The 21,604-nt window shown below is 35.6% G+C and overlaps 1 protein-coding gene across 2 annotated transcripts in view; it reads left to right on the top strand.

The window, feature by feature from the left end:
- Nucleotides 1–258: 258 nt before the first annotated feature.
- Nucleotides 259–21,604, top strand: part of LOC129922668 (uncharacterized) — a 116,158-nt gene continuing 94,812 nt past the window's right edge. For both annotated transcript variants that reach the window (XM_056009382.1, XM_056009383.1), the window contains exons 1-3: nt 259–476; nt 9,680–9,988; nt 11,759–11,871. In XM_056009382.1, coding sequence (XP_055865357.1) covers nt 407–476; nt 9,680–9,988; nt 11,759–11,871 — 492 coding nt within the window. In that variant the 5' untranslated portion in view covers nt 259–406. The remainder of the gene's footprint in view (nt 477–9,679; nt 9,989–11,758; nt 11,872–21,604) is intronic.

Genomic DNA, 21,604 nt, shown 5'->3' on the forward strand with positions numbered 1-21,604 from the left:
ACATTTTTTCGACCCCCTCCCCCCTAGAGCGTGACCTCATTTACGAACAACCCCCAGGATGCGCGAGACCATGCGCAAATAACCTGTTTTATATACGGCTTTGTAAAAAAAAAAAACCCATAGAAGTCGTCGTTCCCTTAGTATAGTTCGATGGTTACACCAACAAAGGAATGTGCGAATACTCAAAATCTGGGGATCTGTATAGTTAAACACTAAGTTTTTTTTTGTCGCGTATACATATGTTATAGATCTATGTATTTATATAGAAGGATGGCGTAATTATCATAAGTAGATTTAGATCTAAATAATTTAATCATGGAAGAAACAGTCCAACTCTTGTCTTAGAAATATACTTTATAGGTCTAGGGTCTTTAGATATATATCTATCTAATATTAAAGTGCCAAAATGATTTTGCATTGGCTAATGCAGATTATTTCCTTTTTTGTTACACCTTATTTGGGAGGTACTGGAACTGGTAGGTAGATCTCTATTATACTCTATATCTACGTTACTTTACGTTTATCGAACAAGTTAAGCTCATTCGCCGACATTTTTTATGTTTGAATTTGTTTATCTCCGTAAAAATTAGACCTAGAAAAAAACTGATTGTATCTGTGAACTCCTCATCCATTTTTCTTAAAAATAGACATGTTTTATTCTATTACTACTCATAGTTAAACTTATATATAGTAGCTTCTTATATTTTGGACACCCCATCAAATTCTCCTTCAATGAACGGGTCGCTTTTTTTGTTTGTAATTCATTTGTTTTTATGTTTGGAGCAAAAATCAACGTTTCGGGACAGTGCATGTCCAATTTTAGATAAGTTCCGGTAATTTTGTTCCGTTTTTCCAAAGCAGATGGCAGTTTTTTAGATTCTCGGTAACCATGTATGTAAAGCTGTTGTTTTAACCTCCCCCGGCAATTCATACCCATATTAGGGATGAAGGCTATATTATGAGCCTGTTTGATCGTAGGCTGATGGGCATATCAAAATAAGCTTCCAAACATCTTTAGAAAGACATTCCAATCACATTTATACCGTTAGCTGTTAAATAAAATTTAATAAGGGGGTGTACAACGAATAATAATGAATTCAGCTCATTCTCCTTCATTGGACACAGCAAAATCGTAATAAGAAATATTATTGGGATTAATAAATCTATGATTTTTTCAATGAATAAGCTTGACCTAGATCGAGATGTCTATAATATATAATTTATGAATGAAAGAAAAAGTGCGGGCTGCTAATTTGAAGCCAGAGACCATGCCCACTGCAGGTGATCACTCCAGATGAGCTGGCAGTGAGGAGAAGTATACACTCAGCTTGTAGTGTCACAAACTATCCAACACTGCCAACAGGCATTGGAGGGAAGGGGGAGAGAGTCATGAAAAGAATTATAAGCATCTATGGGAGGGAGGGGGGTGTTAATGTGTCACAAAACGAACATCCAACTTATGAAAACAAGAAGAGGGTCCTTCGATGGCAATTAAAAGAAAGACAGAGGAAATACATGTATCATGTAGCCAATGTAGCCTAGTTGAAAATATCTTATTTATTAAATTATAATAATTAATTTATCGATATATAATCTATATAGATTTATTTCTGTCTGTTTCTACACATAGATTACATAGGTATATAAATAATAAACTATAAACGATATATATATATATATATCTATATTCTATAATATTATAGAGTTAGAGAGAGAGAGACAGAGAGAGAGAGTATATGAGGAAATAGACTATAAATACATATTGCAAAAGTGAATCTACTTCTTTTAATACAATCAAAAAAAAATTAAGTAACACAGATATAATTTATTAGCAATTACATAGTGGTGTACAATGACGGTGCTCACTGTCCAATTGAGGAGAAAGCCCAAAAACTGCGTTCAATATGGGAGCATGAAGTGACCCACTTTATTTTAAAATAAAATCTTGACTATGAGTGGTAATACAAAGGAATACAGCTATTTTTATAGTCCTTTAGTTGCAGAATAAGAATCTGCTTTCAGTTTTTTTGTAAGTTAAACCGTCACCAAATAAAAAAATAAAATAAAAATTTGACCTAGTTCCCGTAAGTCGGTGTTCAGGTATAAGAATCTACTATATATTTGATGTTAAAGTGGGTCAGGTTGATGATTTCAAAAGCTTAAATTATCGAACACTTTTTTACCTTTATCTTATCTTATCGAACATATTAAGAACTTATCGAACACACGAGAAGTATGGTGTTTTAAAAGTGTTATAATCTTAAAATTTTGTGAAAAGTATGGTGTTTCAAAAGTGTTATAATCTATATTTTTTTTATTTATATCATTTTCTTTCTACGCCATGTCAAGACAGACAGATTTTAGTCATTTTCACATGGTCCTCATCGAAGGAATCTATCACTGATCAGATCAGCTCTGCTTAGAATTAGAAACTGACGGTGCTAAGCCCAGTAACGCATTACCGTAGACGTAGTACTTATTTAGGTCTAAGCTATTTTGAGACATAAGGCCATTAATAAATTAAATCCAGATATTATTTATTTGAGGGAGAGCCTAATAAGCTTTGGTAGCCAATAGATAATCCCGCGCTCCCCAAGTAATTGCAGGACACAACAGTTTACTTGGTTGACCTAAAAACAAAACATACGGTACGCGGCCCTACGTAACTAGACGCCGATCTAGCACGCTCAGTGTATGTAACAGCCCAAAAGTCAGTGCTAAATATTTTTCGATCTGGGCGGGGAGGGGGGGGGGTGCTGAAAAGCTATGGTAGCTTGCGAGCTGTGTTACCTATAGATGTAGATAGATCCGCCCTCCCTAAACCACCTGGTTGACCAAAAAAAACAACACCGTATTTTAGAGCATGCTTAGTATTTCATTTGTCACACACACACAAACAACATATCTATATATCTATCACGCCTAGTGTTTGTGACCTAATTAGCGGCTTGACGTAGGTACTCGAATGATGGCTCCTCCCCCTTTCCCCTCAACATTGTTCTTACTACAACTTGAACAATGTTTTGGGGCCGTGTTGGTGGCCTGTTTTACACCTGTGTGTTGGGCTATCACTGACCTTTTTTTTTTGTTGTGTGTTAGTCTGGTGGCTATGCGTTTGGATTGAGTCTTGAAATTTACGTTGTTACTTTACTATTGTACTGAAAAAGTGTGAATGTTGGAGAGGGGAATTGCGTAAGAAGAAAGCGCTGGTAAGGGGGTGTATGCAGAATAAGAGAGTGGTTAAATGTGTTATTGTTATTATTTTGAGTATACCGTATTTGTGATGTTTCAAATGAGTGTTTTTGTAGCGCATTATGAGCTTTATCATACTTTATGGTAATATATATATATATAATTTTATAGACCCTGCGCCACACGTCTAGATCGAGAAGCACAACTGACTATGTATTTGAGGCTGACGTCACATTTTAATGGTCGATCAATTATTGATGATCTCTTGACTCTTGATACAGTGTCTTGACTGTTTCTCTCTCCTCCCCCCCCCCTTTTTTTTTTTACCTACCCAAAGACATTTTTATTTCAAAATACCATATCTATATTCTATACCTCCCCCTTAGCCCTTTCGTTTTATTAATATCTCTTCACCACATCAAGCACATGCGCCAGGTATTTGTTTATAACATAATTCAGAAGTTAATAGAATGGGGCATCTGAAAAAAAAAACACAACTGGATATATTCTAAATTCAATGTTCCTGTGTTATGTTATATATTTATTGCTCCTGTGATGACACAACGATGATAATAGCATCAAACTATATGTGTCATAAAATCAAGCTTTTAAAATGGGTACAATTAGTGCATATCGATGTAAATCTATTTACTTAGAAAAATATAGCACATCTACGGTAAACCACAAATAGCTGATACAAATTGTAACACATGGGTAATTTATATATGTACTTTGCATTACATTATTTAAAAAAATAACAATTAAAAAATATATAATTTAAATATTTTGTCTTCTTTGGGTTATATCCCTTTGATGTTTATTTTTAACATTAAAATGGCGTTCGATATCTTACGAAGCTGAGATTGCTTATATAAAAACAGCTATTATCGAACACCCCCTTTTTAAACCTCAATTTTCATGTTTAGGTAGCAAAGGACTCTTTAAAGAAAATAGTTGCAAATATTTCTCAGCCTAATTAGAAGCATATTATATAGGTTTTGTTGAGCTGAAGCATCATTGGCATTAAAAAATACCCTTAACCCGAGACTCACTTCACTCTTCCCAAGAGGTCAAAAAAAGTGAAATTTATATACCAATATTACCAATGCACTTTGAATATAAGTAAAAAAATAATCCTCGGGTGAAAATGAAACTAAATATAACTTAACTATAAAGAAATGGACGATGCACAATAGGAATAGACTAGTTTCGTCATAATCATCGAAATAAAGGAGAATTTTTTAAAATACAATGGGGTGTTCGATAAGTACCTTAAAACGAAGGTTTTCGATAGATGTAAGTTACTCTAGATCTATATTTCTATAACTGATACTAGAATACTAGATGAGTAGATCTATAACTTTACTATAAGTATAAGTAAGTAGTATAAGTCTAAATAGATCTAGAAATACTCTTTTAATTTTATTACTTTTAACTTTAAAGTCTTTACTTTAGTTTTTACTCTACTAAAGTCTAGTATATACATTAGGTAGGGCGCTCAGTGATAAAATTATTAAAATAATTATAGTAGATTCTTATATTAGGCACACCGTATTCGGGAACTAGGTCAAATTTTCATTTTATTTTTTTATTTGGTGACGGTTTAACTTACAAAAAAACTGAAAGCAGATTCTTATTCTGCAACTAAAGGACTATAAAAATAGCTGTGTTTCTTTGAATTACCACTCATAGTTAAGATTTTATTTTAAAATAAATCAGGTCACTTCATGCTCCTATAATAAACGCAGTTTTTGTGCTTTCTCCTTTAGCGCACATTGAGCACCGTTAAGAAACACCACTATGTTATTGCTAATAAATTATTTCTGTGTTAATTAAAAATTATTTAGATTGTATTAAAAGAAGTAGATTCACTTCTGCAATATGTATTTATAGTGTGCCCCTCTCTCTCTCTTTAGATATATATATATATATGCCTACCTATATAATCTATGTGTAGAAACAGACAGAAATAAATCTATATAATTATATATCTATAAATTAATTATTATAATTTAATAAACATGATATTTTCAACTAGGCTACATGTATTCTCTGTCTCTTTCTTTTAATTCCCATCCAAGGACCCTCTTCTTTTCATAATTTGGATGTTAGTTTTGTTACACCTTAACATCCCTTCCCTCCCATAGACATAGATGCTTATAATTCTTTTCATGACTCTCTCCCCCTTCCCTCCACTGCCTGTATGATAGGTTGTGACACTACACGCTTAGTGTATACCTCTCCTCACCACCAGCGCTCGCCTGGCGTGATCACCTGCAGTGGGCATGGTCTCAGGCTTCAAATTAGCAGCCCGCACTTTTTCTTTCATTCATAAATTATATATTCTAGATATCTCGATCTAGGTCACATTTATTTATTGAAAAAAATCATAGATTTATTAATCCCAATAATATTTCTTATTACGATTTTGCCTTGTGCACTATAGGAGAATGTGTTTAATTCATTATTATTCATTGAAACACCCCCTTTTTTAATTTTATTTAACAGCTAACAGTATGAATGTGATTGGAATGTCTTTCTAAAGATGTTTGGAAGCTTATTTTGATAGATCTACCAGCCTACGATCAAACAGGCTCATAATATAGCCTTCATCCCTTATATGGGTATGAATTGCCGGGGGAGGTTAAAACAATAGCTTTACATACTTGGTTACAGAGAATCTAAAAAACTGCCATCTGCTTTGGAAAAGCGGAACAAAATTTCAGGAACTTATCTAAAATTGGACATGCACTGTCCCGAAACGTCATTTTTAGCTCCAAACATAAAAACAAATTAATTATAAACAAAAAAAGCGACGTGTTTCTTAAAGGAGAATTCGATGAGCTGTGCCTAATATAAGAAGCTACTATAGATCTCTATTTACTTTTATTATTACTTACATATGGGTCAAATAAGGTCGAAATCTTATTCCCAGTCAACTGTGTTTAGGTCAAACCCTTTTCCCAAATGTTTTATTTTTTAAAAATAATTTATTGAAAGGAAGATAACAGAAAAAAGTTTTTATAATTTTATTAACTAATTTTAAAGTAACTAGATAGTTTTGCTAAATAGTTTTAGTTTTTGTATTGGAAAGGGGGTTACTTATTTACTTAGACTTAGGTCCTCCTGCGCCTTCGGAGCATTGGGCAGCAAGCTGGGGTCGATTGACGATTTGCCAGGGTCGCCTAAGACTATCGAAAATGTGTATTGTTGTTGTCTACTCTTCTATTGCTGTATGTGTGTGTGCGGGGATGGGGGTCACTGCAGAGTTGGGGATTGTAAAAGGGGTCGGCGAGCATAAAAGGTTGAGAACCGCTGGTCTAGAGTCTAGAGGAAGATCTAAAATCTAGTGAAGATAATTCACACCTAACATGAAAACGTCGTGAAATTTAGTAAATTTAATGATCTCGATACATCTAATGTCTAGATTACTCTAGAAATACATTTCATCCTTAAAAAACCTCCTAAAATTTTGTCATGGAAAAGTGCTGCTAATCCTTTACAAGATTGACAGGTGTCTGCTTACATCATGGGGAAATTCCTATCTAATAGTTGACACAGGCTTTACAGGCATAGACTTAGGTTTATTTTAAATTGATACTGACAGTGTCAATCAAGTCCTGCATGTTGATCTGTGTCTTAAAATATGCTATGTCATTGGTTTTCACTGCTGACCCAGGCAACCCATTCCATTAAAATATTAGAGAATTCAGAACGGTTAGAGAGGCACTTAATGTAAAAAAAAACTCTTGTTTCATCCTAGTACTTTCTGAAAATGCAAAGTTAAATCTCCTTTCATTAAATATTTCATGTGAAAGCGGTATATAAATTTTTATAATTATTATAAGAATTTCCAACATTAATAACTTCACACTAATCATAAATTATAATTTATTATAATTATTATTATAATCAATTATAATTGTACAAAAATTGATTTAGGTCTAGATTTATTTTTTTAATTAATTTTTTTGTGTGTAATTTTAAGCATTAATTGTATTTTTAGATCTATGTTCATAAAAATAAACAAAAAGAAAACTTACTTTTTCAAATCGCAGAAAGTAGAATTCTGTACCCATATTGGGCTTTGAATAAGTTGGGTGGTTTGCAATTTTGGGCTGTGTGTGTGTTAAAGTTAATTTTTAATAAGTATTGTTAAAGAGCTAATTTTCTGTTATTTTTTTTCCTGGGTTATTATCAATGTTTTCTAACTTAACCTCTCTCATGCCTTGTTTTCGTTATGATTCTCAATGGAAACATCAAAAATGGGGGAAGGAAGGAGGAAAAACAAGTTTAAGTGCCATCAAATGTCCATGCCTACCAGCAAAATGATTAGTTCAAACACAACCTTGAAGACATCAATCATTGCCTCTCGTGCATAGCAAAAAGTATGGTCTAAAATTTTGCAAATGATAATACATAGTTGTTCAGTGTATATAATGTAATTTAAAAAAATATTCTTCTTGAATTTCAAACAAAATCAGTTGTAATAAAAAAAATAAAAATATGTGTTTGAGCTGCTGTGTCTTGCTGCTGTCACTTTTTTTAAAAAGTTGTCTGCATTTAAATATTTATTTTTTTCTTTGGTCGCAACCAGACTGGCCCATTTGGTGTTAGCCCACAGGGCATTTATCTGTTTGCCCATATAGTCAGTCCGCCTCTGCATGTTATTACTTTGCAACAACCTTTAACCACCCCTACGTCTTTGAAAGAACAACACTCTTTGCCACCCTGCTATAGTGCAAATGCTCAATTTCGTTAGGTCAAAGAATCTCCCTTATGCAGTTGCAGAAAAAAGAACTGTAACAAACAATTGCCCAATCTTTGCAGAGATAAAACCTCTTTTTTATCATCCATCTGCCGGCAGCTTAGTAAAAGCCACATCACTATTTGAGAGACTTAGTGTTGGCTTTAATGGACCACTCCCTTCTACCACTAAAATTAATATTTATTGACAATTATTGATGAGTACTCTAGGTTTTCTTTTGCATATGTTTGTCCTGACATGTCTACTCAAACAGTAATTAGATGCTTCACATACCTATTCAGCATTTTCGGGATGCCCTCGTATTTACACTCTGAACAGGGAGCAGCCTTCATGTCTGAAGGGTATGATCTTTTCTCAGAGATAAAGGCATAGTAACAAGCAGAAACACCACATATAATGCCAAAGGGAATGGGCAAGTAGAAAAAACTTAATTCGACTCTCTGGAAGTCAATTCATCTTGTCAGGTCAAGAGGGCTACATAATACACAATGGGAACTAGCCCTAAATGACACTCTCCATTCAATTAGATCTCAACTATGCACTGCTACAAACATGACACCTCATGAAAGACTAAAGAAGGTCTGCCTGTGGTGTCTCTCTGCTGACCTGGCTATCTGTTCTAGGGCCTGTCCTAATTAGAAGGGATGTGATGCAAAGCAAATATGATCCGCTGGTAGATGAAGTGGAGGTCATTGAAGCTAATCAATACTATGCCCATATACGTCTTCCAAATGGATGGGAAGAAACTGTCTCACTACACCATTTGACTCAGAGAGGCGACTCATCTTCAGGGCACGTAGTACATGATTTCGCTCCAAGAGACTTTGAGACATCTTCTGAGGACTCTCAACATCAATTGGCTCCTGGTAACACTGAGACTTCGTCTGGTGTCTCCCAACACTCAGTGGCTTCTAGGAGTGACATGGATACATCTGCTGAAAATATGGTTCCACCTGCTTTAAGAGCATAGAAAAACACCATTGAAAATGGACAAAATCACCTGCCAGAGATACGCCCTTACAGCACTCGTATAATCTCAGAAGTAGAGCAAATAGAAACTAAATGGGGGGTGAATGTTGTTTATTTATGTTCTTATTGTATGTTGTGAACTGATCTGTTCTTGTGTGTCAAAATGTCTCAGTGTCCAGGTCAGCTTGTGTGTGTGTGTACTGTGTTATCATAAACTGTTTTGTCATTCTTGTTCAATAAAGCCTAGGATCAAGACATGTCTTCTTGTAGTGTTTCATTAGGTTACTACAGTGTTACTCTAGTCAAATGTGAATATTCATTTGTTATGAATCTCACTGCTCTATTTTGTGTCAGTTCCAGTTTCTTAATGTTTTTTTTTTAGTTGAGGGTTCCCAAATAGAGGATGCATTTTATTATTGGCCTAACCAATGTTAAATAATATTTTAGTTTTAAGTTCTTATTTGATTTATTGAAATTTATTTTTAATAAACCCTAATGCTTTCTTTGATTTTTTTTTTTATAGTTTCATCAATATGGGGAAATACGTGAAAGTTTTTCATTTATTATTATATATTTTTTATTATATTATGTATGTTTATTGTATGGTCTAACTCTTTGAGGTACAATGTTATATCCTTAATTTATTGTTGTTTTTTTCTTTTTGGTTTGAACCAATTTCAACTGAGACTAAATAATTTATTGCTTTATCATGATACATTTTATTAACATTAAAAAACATCTTTTTTTCAGATGCACTGCAGATATATTTTGAAGAAAATGTTTTAATTACATTGTACTGTCCACTATTTGATTCTTCAAATGTGGATTTGTATCTAATCATCAATAATGCTGAACAACAACTATATTCATGTATAAAGGATAAAAAACCTTGTGGTAGTTTATCTAATGGAGGTTTTGCTGTGTTTAATAGCAGTGGAGATTACTTCCAATTTAATTCAACAAGCATCACACAAAGACGTTTAGTTGAAAGAGTTATATGTAAATATACATATTCTAATGGTAGTATTTTTAATCATACTGAAGATGTTACATTTATTGGTAAGTTTTTTTTTTTTCTTTTTTGTAAAATGACTATATTGCCATTTTTTTTATGTTGATAATGTGTGTGTTTACATATTTAAATAATATCAAATCTAAATATTATATTCATATGATTTCTTAATTATTAGAGATTATTTGTGTGAATATATATAAATATATAAATTTAGATATTTTGTTTCTACGTGACTACACACACACTGCTACCCCCATCTTTGCCACCACCAGGTTTATAACAATATATATATATGAATTATAATATTTTTATGGAAGGCAACTCAACGAGGATACAAGTTTATTTACAGGGCATCAGAAACACATAATAATGTCTGCCATGAGCAAAACTTCCTCATAAGTCCTAGACAAGAGCTTAACTCCATTGTCTTTTATAATATCAACATTTCTTTTCTAGTCTAGTTCTTAACAGTGCAGAACTTAGAGCCTACCTTATGCAATTTGAATGGTGGCATATCGCAGGGTTATTACATTACTCCCTTCCTTACCAGTATTTATTCCAAACACTGTCGGAGAATTGAAGGTTTGTTAGAAGAAGGTCAATTGGTGGGAACATCAGATGACAAAGACATATTCTCTTCTCTTTGCAGGTAGTGCTTTCTTTTCCTCCAGTTAGTGAGATGATGTGATCATTACTTTGTCTTTTCAATAAATGCCATCCCTGATGCAAGCCACTTAACACAAAGGGTGATAGTGGTGGACACTGCTGTTGTTCCCATGGCCATTGTTCTAAAAACAGCATTAGAAAAACTGTTCAATGGTCTTCTTCAGTAGAAGTTGCTGTCCCACATGAAGCTAGTTATGCAGTTTGTGGGTATTTCCATTGCAATGCAATTTGCAAGTATTCCATCTGCCATGCAGTTTGCAAGTGTCTCATTCACCACACACTTTGCAGGTATCTTCTCTGCCATGCATTTTCAGTTCTTGTTAAATGCCAGTGTGTAGTTATGAAAATTTGAGTTTCCCTTTGAGTTCTTAGGTCCACTGTAACAGTTTTGGATGCAGACCCAAAACTGTCTTGATCTGTCTGGATGATTGATGTACTCCTCGCAGGCACATCAGAAACAAAAGCTTAAGGCACATTACAGAACTCATCTCTTTCTTCCTCTCTCTTCTTTGTCTGTTTATACTTCTCGTTGAGATCTAGATCCTTGCCATTGGAGCTTTTGTTTCAATTTTTTCAAATCAAGTTCGTTAAGCAGTTTCATATATGCCATGGGAAATTCTACTTCTCCATTGAGTCACCTATAATCCCACTTTGACACCAATGTAATAATCTAAAGGAAGGCAACTCAATGAGGATATGTGTTTTTTTTACAGGACATCACAAATGTAAAACAACAAAGTCTGCCTTGAGCACAGTTTCTTCATAAGTCCCAGACATTAGCTGAACTCTTTTGTCTTCTACAACGCCAACATTTCTTTCAACTCTAGTTCCTAACTTAGAGTGCTCTTTTGCACTTTCACTGATAGTGTAAGGAAGGGTTATAACAATATATAGAAACTTTTGACATTTGTTATATTTAAAAAGTTTATTGTTTATTTTTCACTTTTTTTTAAATATGGCATTTTATTTAAAAACTAAAATTTTAGACTTAAAAAAAAGAAAAAAGAAGATCCTCAAAGTAACATCTTGAACAATATTGTTGTTAACTGATACTGTATAAAAATAGGTTTATATGTTGTATATGTAAATATTCTATTTTTGTTTGCTTAGCTATTGAATAATATATAGTTTTTCATGTTTTCTTTCAGCCAAAGCACAAGATGTCAATTGTTTTGATACACAATTAACCAGTAATTACACAAATATTTCCATAACCTGTATGACATCAAAAATATATCCAGAAGCTTTGTGTATTTTCAATGTGAGTACCATTTACATCTAGTGATCATGTGATTATGTTATTAACATTATTTTATAAATAATTCTGAAGTCTACTTTGATACATCTCTAGTTTAACTTTTATATCTCAGTATTTAATAGCTTGTCTTGGTTTTAGTTCACATATATTATTGATTAATATTAATTACAATGCATATATATATGCATATACAATCTGCAAGTTAAAATAATAACTACCTCAAAATTTTATCAGAATATCAAATAATAACGTTAAATTAATAATTCCTTACATATAAAAATATTTTATTGAAACTGTGAAGATTCATTGATCACTGATATAAAATATGATTATATAAAATATGATTATTAAAAAATCAAATAACTACCTCAAAAGTTGTACCACATCAAATAATAATATTTTTCACATTACGACGAAATTCTTCATTTTGCTCATTAATATTTCATTCCCCTGTTATGATTAAGCTTAAAAAACTTTTTCAATTGTTATCAGAAAGTGTTTTATTTTGTACGTATAGAATTAAAGTGAAATGCATGCTCTTTTTAAAGAACACAAAGGAAAGCTTATACAATCAAACATTAATTTAATTTAATGAGATCAAATCAATGATGGTATCATCAGTTAGGAGAGGAAGGGTTAAGAATTCATTACATAGATCTAATCTAATTGATAGAGTGAGGATTCATTGATGACTAATATAAAATATAATAATTGTTTTGTTGTTGTTTTTTTTTCAAATAATTTAATAGTTAATATTCTTTACAAAATTAATTGAAAGATTAATTAGTATATAATATACAATAAAATAAATTACTAATAATTAACAATTCTAATGATTCTGGCTATCTCCTTGATTTTGAAAATTAAGGAATATTGCATTGTTTTACTTTGCCAAGCTAACCCAGCTGTGACCTTATCTTCTTATCTTATCTAATACAGATATTACTTAAAAAAATAAGTTGATTAAGTCCTACACGTCATGCATCTAGTCATGCATATTAACCAATGTCTTAAATCAGTAATTCCCAAAGTGGTCTATATAGACCCCCAGGGGTCTACGAAGACCTCCAAGGGGTCTACGAAAGTAAAAAAATAAATTGGGGGTCTATGAGATGTCCACGGGGGTCTACGATAATAGATTTCATTTAAGCAGGTCGAGTTACTTAATTTTCACATTCCATTATTGTAATTATTTCATATACTAATATATAATTTGTACCTTCGTTAATCCTTTAAATATTTATCCTGCTATTCAAACGAAAAATTGTTGTAATCAATTTCAATACATATTTAAATAGCTTAATTTTGTCTACATGTAACTAATATTTAGAAGAAAAAAAAAGAAATGTAGACAGTACAGCACTAATTATTTAAAATTGGGATTCCTTCCTTCCTAGTCAAACAAGCAGTTGCCTTAGTGACTTTTTTATGACGATATGAACCATTTACGCTGGAGGATCATTTGAGACAATGCCACCCTGACACAAATTAAGATTTGAAAAACTTTTGAACACTCACAGTTCAAAATAGGCCCACAAAATCTCTGTTCGACATCATAAAGAGATGATGGTTTGTGAGAGTCTTACAAGATTTCTTAACAGCAAAGTCCAACATTGATTTTACCAGCCGTTTTACACAAACCTACATCTGTTATTATTAAAAGAATTTCTTTAAGCGACAATACAGTTCAGGGTCGCTTCGGTGGCATGAGTTATAAAATTAAAAGCTTTTTATGTAAATCATTGCAAAAGACATAAATACAGTTTGGTCTGACAAGGTGTAGCGCTGTGTGCTACAAACTGTCTAATGGTCACCATCTCATCTCAACTATGCCTGTGGTCTCTTCTGGGCATAGGCCACCAACCAGATTCCTCCAGGCATCTCGGTTCTGGGCGAATCTCTCCAACTGTCCGCACGTCTTGCCCATGTGCTTGGCATCTGCTTCCAAATCGCGAAGACCTGGAGAACCATCATCACCACCATGAAAAAAAATCCAGGTATTCATCAATACCTGCCTGAGGAAGATTCTTATGATCAGCTGGCCAGACAAGATCTCGAATGAGGAACTGTGGCAAAGAACAAAGCCCATTGAAGTAGATATCTTTCAGAGACTGGAGATGGATAGTTCACACCCTTCGCAAGCCTGCATCCAACATAACAAGGCAAGCCCTAACCTGAAACCCCCAAGGAAAGAGAAAGAGGGGACGGCCCAGGAATACATGGCGCTAATGGTCACCGTCTCTTTATTATATTTTCTTGGGTTGACCAATGAGACCTTACCCATGTTTGGGTATAGCAGCAAGGCAACAGAGGTTTGAGTTAAGTTTTCCGTCTGCTAGGTGGGTAGCAAGTCAAGGTTAATGAGCCCTTCCTGCTCAAAGCTTACTGGTTTAGGCTCCAGTTACTCGCCTTCGACCCTTCTCCTGTTAATGAAAACAGTTCCGCAGATTTAATATTTGAGCCACACGTGAAAGATCAAGAAATACACGAACAACTGCTCTTTGCGAAACCTTTTACAATGATACTTAAGGCATATTAATTAATTAATTAATATTTAATGTTAGGAAAGACTACTTCATAGAACAACAAATTCGTATATGAAACACAATATCCGTAGTTGTGTAGTTTTAAATTACTTTTTCACTCCTCAACTCACTACAGTTAGAAATTTGTTTAAAAAAATGTTAATGAATTTGCAAAAATGTGCAAGTTGAGCAGGGGGTCTACCGAAAACCAGAAAACATGGAAAGGGGTCTACGGGACAATAAAGTTTGGGAACCACTGTCTTAAATTCTGCCAAGGTTTTCCTGGCTGGCTCAGGCAATCCAATCCATGCTCTAATAACACTAGGAAAGAAGGAGCATTTGTACAAATTTGTCCTAGCATATGGGACAAGGAATGTACCCTTATCTTTGTATCTTTCTGAATATTTTATTAGATTTTGTTTTGTATTTGAAGGTTATGGTTCAGTGTTTTATGTATAATTGCTACTTTACTTTGAGTCTTCTATCCTGAAGGCTTTCTAAATTAAGTGATTTTAATAAAGGTGCTACTCTAGTCAAATAGCGTCCCGAGACATGACGTTAAACTGCGCTCCTCTTTCCTTAGCACTTTTGGAGCTAAAAAGTGCCCTACTTCTTTTCTGTCATTGTGTCTGCCTCGTCTTTTCCTCAGTCTGCCTTCATTGATCATCACTCTGTCTCCTTATCTCTAAAATCTCACTACGTCCTAGACCAGTCCGTTTGCCGTGGACTATGACGGGTAAGGGGGGATAAAGAGATCCTGGTGTTTGAGTGGTGGCTATCTGAGGATAAACCACCACAACACAATACTTTGGCTCCAAGTTCCCCTAGACCTGAGGCCCAGATGGCCCGCTCTGGGTCAACCGGCTGGTCATGCAGAGCTACCGAGCTATGCTGGAGGGCGGTGGCTGTAGGGTCAATCAGGGAGCTGCTGTATCGGACACATGTCCTATGCAGCAGCTGAGTATAGCACCTGTGTAGCCCTGGCGGGCTCATTCTGTACATCTGGATGGCCTGTCCCCTTGTTGTACTCTATTGCGGGTGGGAAGCACAGGTGCCGAATAACTACTTACATACCTGGACAAAAAACACACACAAAACGGATTTTTTAGGAAAAATATTTTTATTATGTAAAATCGCACTTCTCTCTTACGCTACATTTAACTTTCTAGCTAAAACGTTAGAAAATCTAATTATCGTTAATATTATGCTCCGATTTTTAAGGGAAACAACTTCCTAACACTAAAGTATGGTTTGAAAATCTCTTTATAAGACTATGGAACATCTAATTTTCATAACAGACCATCCCACAAATTTAATTAACGGTATTTGATTAATCTGGAATTCTTATTTTCTCTCACTATAAACATATACACAGCCGGAACAATCTATTATAGAAACTTAAAACTAATGCGATGTTTCGGAAGGGAAATTAAATTTTATTCAGATTTTCAATAGCTTTTATTTTTTTTTGTTTTTGTTTTCTCGCTATTAACATGACGGACAGACAGACTGACAGCCAAAATAAAAAAAGCACCTTCCCGAACCCTCATTGGCATTCCTGCTAGGGGTCTATAACTGTGTGTGGCAAACAGGCGCTTTCCCAAACAGCTGGAGGAAAGCCACAGTTATACCGATACCTAAACCGGAAAGAGACGGCTCTGACCCAGCTAACTATCGACCAATAGCACTAACAAGCTGCATCTGCAAAACCATGGAAAGAATGATTAACAGTAGGCTGGTCTGGTACCTGGAAAGGAATAAAGTGATCTCAAACTACCAGTGCGGATTCCGGCAGGGGCGGACAACAACTGACCACCTGGTAAGGCTGGAAGCTTATATTAGAAATGCATTACTCAGAAGAGAACATCTAGTAGCTGTATTCTTCGATATAGAAAAGGCCTATGACACAACCTGGAAACATGGCATTCTACGTGACCTGGCGCTTATGGGGCTTAAGGGACACCTCCCCCGTTTTGTGGAGGAATTCCTGAAAGATCGAAAATTTCAGGTTCGAGTGGGCAACTCCGCTTCTGACACTCATGACCAGGAAATGGGTGTACCCCCAGGGCAGCATTCTGTCAGTCACCCTGTTCAACATTAAAATAAATAGCATCATAAATGCGCTGCCCCCTGGCATAGAGTGCTCTTTGTATGTTGATGACTTTGTCATTCTCACTTATGGGAAAAACATGAACACCTTAGAAAGAAAATTACAGTTATGTTTAAACAAAATTCAGGGTTGGGCAAACTATAATGGTTTCAAATTCTCAGACTCCAAAACAGTTAGTATGCATTTTTGTAATCTAAGGGGACTACACCCAGACCCTGAACTATTTATACACAAAAAGAAGATCCCTGTCGTGATAACTACAAAATTTTTAGGCCTCACCTTAGATTCCAAATTTAATTTTCTCCCCCACATTAAGGAACTTAAGAAGAAATGCCAAAAGTCATTAAACATACTAAGAGTACTCAGCCATACGGACTGGGGAGCTGACAGAGATACCTTGCTGCTGCTCTATCGGAGTCTAATTCGATCCAAGCTAGACTACGGATCCATAATATATGGAGCAGCAAGGAAGTCGTACCTAAAAATACTGGAACCAATACAAAATGCTGCCCTGCGTCTCTGTCTCGGCGCGTTTCGTACATCACCTATCCCAAGTCTACATGTGGAGGCGGGAGAACTCCCCATGGATATAAGAATGAAAAAGCTTGCAATGCAGTATATAGTCAAGCTAAAATCCAACCCCACGAACCCTGCTTTTGACTCCATATTTAACACCACAGAGGTAGAATTATACAATCGAAGGCCTAACGTCATACAGCCGTTGGGCCTTCGAATGAGAGAACCCATCCAAAATTTAACCCCACCCATTGACCAAATCTCTAAAATAGAAACCCCTCAGAACCCTCCCTGGCTAATGAATAAACCCAAATTAAATTTATCCCTCCTCAATTTCAAAAAAGAAAATACAGACCCAAGCATACTACAAGTCCACTTTAGGGAACTGCAGGAGAGCTACAGAGATTGTGGCACCATCTACACAGACGGATCCAAAATGGAGGGAAAGGTCGCGTGTGCCTGCTCCTTTGGGAACAAAACAATCTCCCGTAGACTCCCCGATGGCTTCTCCATCTTTACGGCCGAATTGCACGCAATATTGCTTATGGCCGTAAAAGCATCAGAAAGGAGAAAATGTATAATCTGCTCCGACTCCAAATCTGCATTGCAAGCTTTGGGGCGGATGAAGACTGACATCCCATTGGTACATAAGAGCCTGAAGCTGTTGGACCAAATAACAGCCGACCGTAGGGATGTCACCTTCATCTGGGTCCCCTCCCATGTTGGCATTGAGGGAAACGAAGCCGCAGACAGAGAAGCAAAGAGAGCCCTAAATCATGCGGTGTCAGGAACCCAAATTCCCTACTCGGACCTGAGACAAAGTATTGCCTCTGCCACCTATCGAGAGTGGCAGAACCGATGGGAGGCTGAGACTCACAGTAAACTCAGGCAGATTGTGGCGGATGTCAGGTGGCGGCCCACATCTAAGGGTCTGACAAGGCGTGGTAGCACGACCATGTCCAGACTTAGGATTGGCCACACCTACATCACGCACTCTTTTGTACTGAAGAGAGAGGAGCCCCCACTTTGTGAGTACTGTGACTCTAGCCTCACCGTGGAACATATCCTCGTTGATTGCCCCAGACACCAGGATGTCAGGGCGAAATATTTTAGAGCCACTAATCTAAAAACACTATTTAATAATGTCGACCCTGGGAAGGTACTGGGCTTAATTCGGGAAGTGGGGCTATCTACGAAGATCTGATTTCTGAATTTGTGAACATGCGCTATTTACATTAGATTTTTACCAAATATTTAAATTTTTACTACCTTTACTATTTTAACTGTGAATAGACCTTGATTTTAATTATATGACTGTATAGAATCTGGCCCTTGTTGTTTAGAGAGAGAGTAGTCCTTAAGGAAATGCAGGCACGACATGGCCTAAATTGTGCCGATGTGCCTCAAATCAAAAATCAAATCAAATCACCAATTGGGGTTCATCTCAGTTGCATAGACATCGAATGTTCAGACTCTTGTGTGGCATGACTTCCACATGGAGATCACAGATTTTTCTGCATCGTAGAAGCCCATTAGAGTGTATCTTGCTATCAACTTCTACGAGAGGTTCAGATGACTCGTGAAACTTTGATACACTCTTGGGCTCTCCAGCTACTGCCTTAAATGCATTGTAGATGAGAAAAAAGCTTATCCTCCGATTTTTGAGGTGAACGCCGAAACAATTCCAAGACCGCAGTTGTTGACTCATCACTTGTAGCTGTACGAGGTCACCCTGATCGACCTTTATGCACATCACACACTGTTCTGTGAATTTCAAATTTGTCTCGTAGACGTGTAATTGTTAACCTTGAAGGTGGTTCTGTATCATACTCACGTCTCCACTGTCTTCGAACCGCAGCTACATTCTCAAACTTTCAGTACCACTTAATTATCTGCTTCCGCTCTTCAAAACTCAAACGCACGTCCGCCATGTTGCAGTTACTTCCTTGCCACTTCGGTACTGTGTGTGGTACAGAACCACCTTCACATTAAGCTTTCCATGTGCTGAAATTTAGCATTGTAGAACTGGAAATAAATTGTCTATGACAGTTCAAAGTGTGTATACATTTTTTGGACGCACCCTGTAGTTTACCCTTACGGGGCTCAGCCCCCCCCCCCCCACACACACACCTGTCTTGATACTAAAAAACTGTTGTTCATTCTTCTGTTTTAATACAGCAACTAGACTGACTGTATAGGTGTTGTATGATCTGGACGATTTTTTCTGGGATGCCGTATTCTCTAGCTATTTTCCATACTGATTCTCGGTGGACACTATCAAACGCTTTCTTAAAGTCTACGAAACTGATCGTTAGCCATTATTGGTTCTCAATACTTTGTTCTATGATATTTCGTAGAACGAACATCTGCTCTGCACATGTTCTGCCTCTTTGGAAGCCTGCTTGTTCTTCTCTGAGCCTCTCATCTACAGACTGTTGAAGTCGATAAAGGCACTTTTCTTATTCCATATGCTTGGACAAAAGTATTCAAATGCCCCGTCTTTCACCGTGACTGAGCAGGGCCTGAGATATCTGCGTTTAACCACCAATATACCCAGCAAATTCAGTTGATTCATAATGCTCTTGCTCGTATTTTTTATTTATTTATTCCAAATCAACGTTTTGACTCGTACGAAGTTGAAGAACTTTCTAATATTCAAACCTTTTATAGTGCAAAGAATTGCAAGCCTATTATTAGATGTACATGGTTGGCCATCATCATCTCATCTCTGCCTGTGGTCCCTTATGGGACGGTTCCACGACAATTCGTTCACAGACAAATCGTTCACGACTTTTCGTTCACGCGACTATTCGTTCACCAGACATTTCGTTCACCCGACAATTCGTTCACGCGACATATCGCTCACGGACTATTCGCTCACAGACAACTTGTTCACCGACAGTTGGTTCACGACAAATCGTTCACGCGACAAATCGTTCACGGCACGGACAAATTGTTCACAGACAAATCGTTCACTGTATAGTAACATATTGTTAATATTATATATTCTCGTCGCGTGTTTAATTTATTTACATTAAAACTTTTGTAGCTATTATTTCCAAATGCAAACAATTTCTAGAGATCAGGTCAAATCCGAGTTTATTTAATTTCGTTGTTGTTGTTTTTGTTGTTTAATATTTTGTTAATGAGGACAGTATGTGATAAAAATTGTACTTAAAATTTAAAAAAAAATTAAAAAGATATCTTACAAGCTAGCTGAAAAATTTAAACGGGCCCTCACTTTACTGTAGGTAACATTTTTACTTTCACCTTTAATATACCTTTACACCCCCCCCCCTCTTTTTTTTTTTTTCATCTACCGGGAATCTACCCATTCATCTGGATACTCTAGTTAAAACCTAGTGGAGTGCTAGTCAGACTGGCTCCTCTGGAAGTAATAAAACTTTATTGGAAATTGCCTATACACATGTTCAATCTGTTAACATTAAAAATATCTACTAGACACTAGTATAGTACTTTCCATCAAGTTTAAAAGGAGTTCTATTTTATTTTTATTTTAGTTAACTTGTTTCAATGTGACCATCCATTGGTAGACTAATTTGATTGCTTGGACTTCAATAACAAATTTATTGAAACAATTTTATTTTGTTGTATTACGATAAATTATAATTTTTTGATAGGGAACCAAAATATTTCCTAGTGTTGTATATGTAATTAGTTTTTCTTTTTTCTTAGATGTCTTAATTGATAAGTATTAACCTTAGATCTGTATCTAGTATGTGACGTTCAGAGTTGAACAGTGAAGCCATATATTGTACCAAATCTAGTACCATTGTTAAAAATCTAAATTATCTCTCGTAAAAACACTGAAAGGATTGTGGAAAAAATACTAGTGTGTCTTAGCTAGCCAGGAAAACCAGTGACTTGGCAGAATGCATGACGCGTAGGACGTAATCATCTTCTTTTTTGAAGAAACGTCTGTATTATATGATAAAATTTGTTTTTGTTAATAAGATATCAATAAAATGGGTATGTTAATTAAACATCTGGACCGCTATTAAGAAGATAAGCAAATATGGATAGGTCGAACAAGACCACATGATGGACATGAGTGTAAAAGAAGGCCTACATGTTGACAGTAAAAATGTTACCTATAGTAAAGTGAGGTCCCATTTAAATGTTTCAGCTTGCTTGTAAGATCTCTTTTTTCTTTTAAGTATAATTTTTTATCACATACTGTCCTCGTTAACAAAATATTAACAACAAACAAACAAAAATTAACAAAGAATTTCGGATCACGCCCGATCTCTAGCAATTTTTTGTTTTTGGAAATATCCAGTGAACGATTTGTCTGTGAACAATTTGTCTGTGAACGAATTGTTAGTGAACGATTAGTTGCGTGAACGATTTGTGGTGAACCAACTGTCGGTGAACAAGTTGTCGGTGAACAAGTTGTCTGTGAGCGAATAGTCCGTGAGCGATTAGTCGCGTGAACGAATTGTCGGGTGAACGAAATGTCTGGTGAACGAATAGTCGCGTGAATAAAAAGTCGTGAACGAAATGTCAGTGAACGAATTGTCGTGTCCCCTTATGGGACATAGGCCACCAGCCAGCTTCTTCAAGG

The sequence above is a fragment of the Biomphalaria glabrata genome, chromosome 14 (genome assembly GCF_947242115.1).
Source record: "Biomphalaria glabrata chromosome 14, xgBioGlab47.1, whole genome shotgun sequence".
Taxonomy (NCBI): Eukaryota; Metazoa; Mollusca; class Gastropoda; family Planorbidae; genus Biomphalaria; species Biomphalaria glabrata.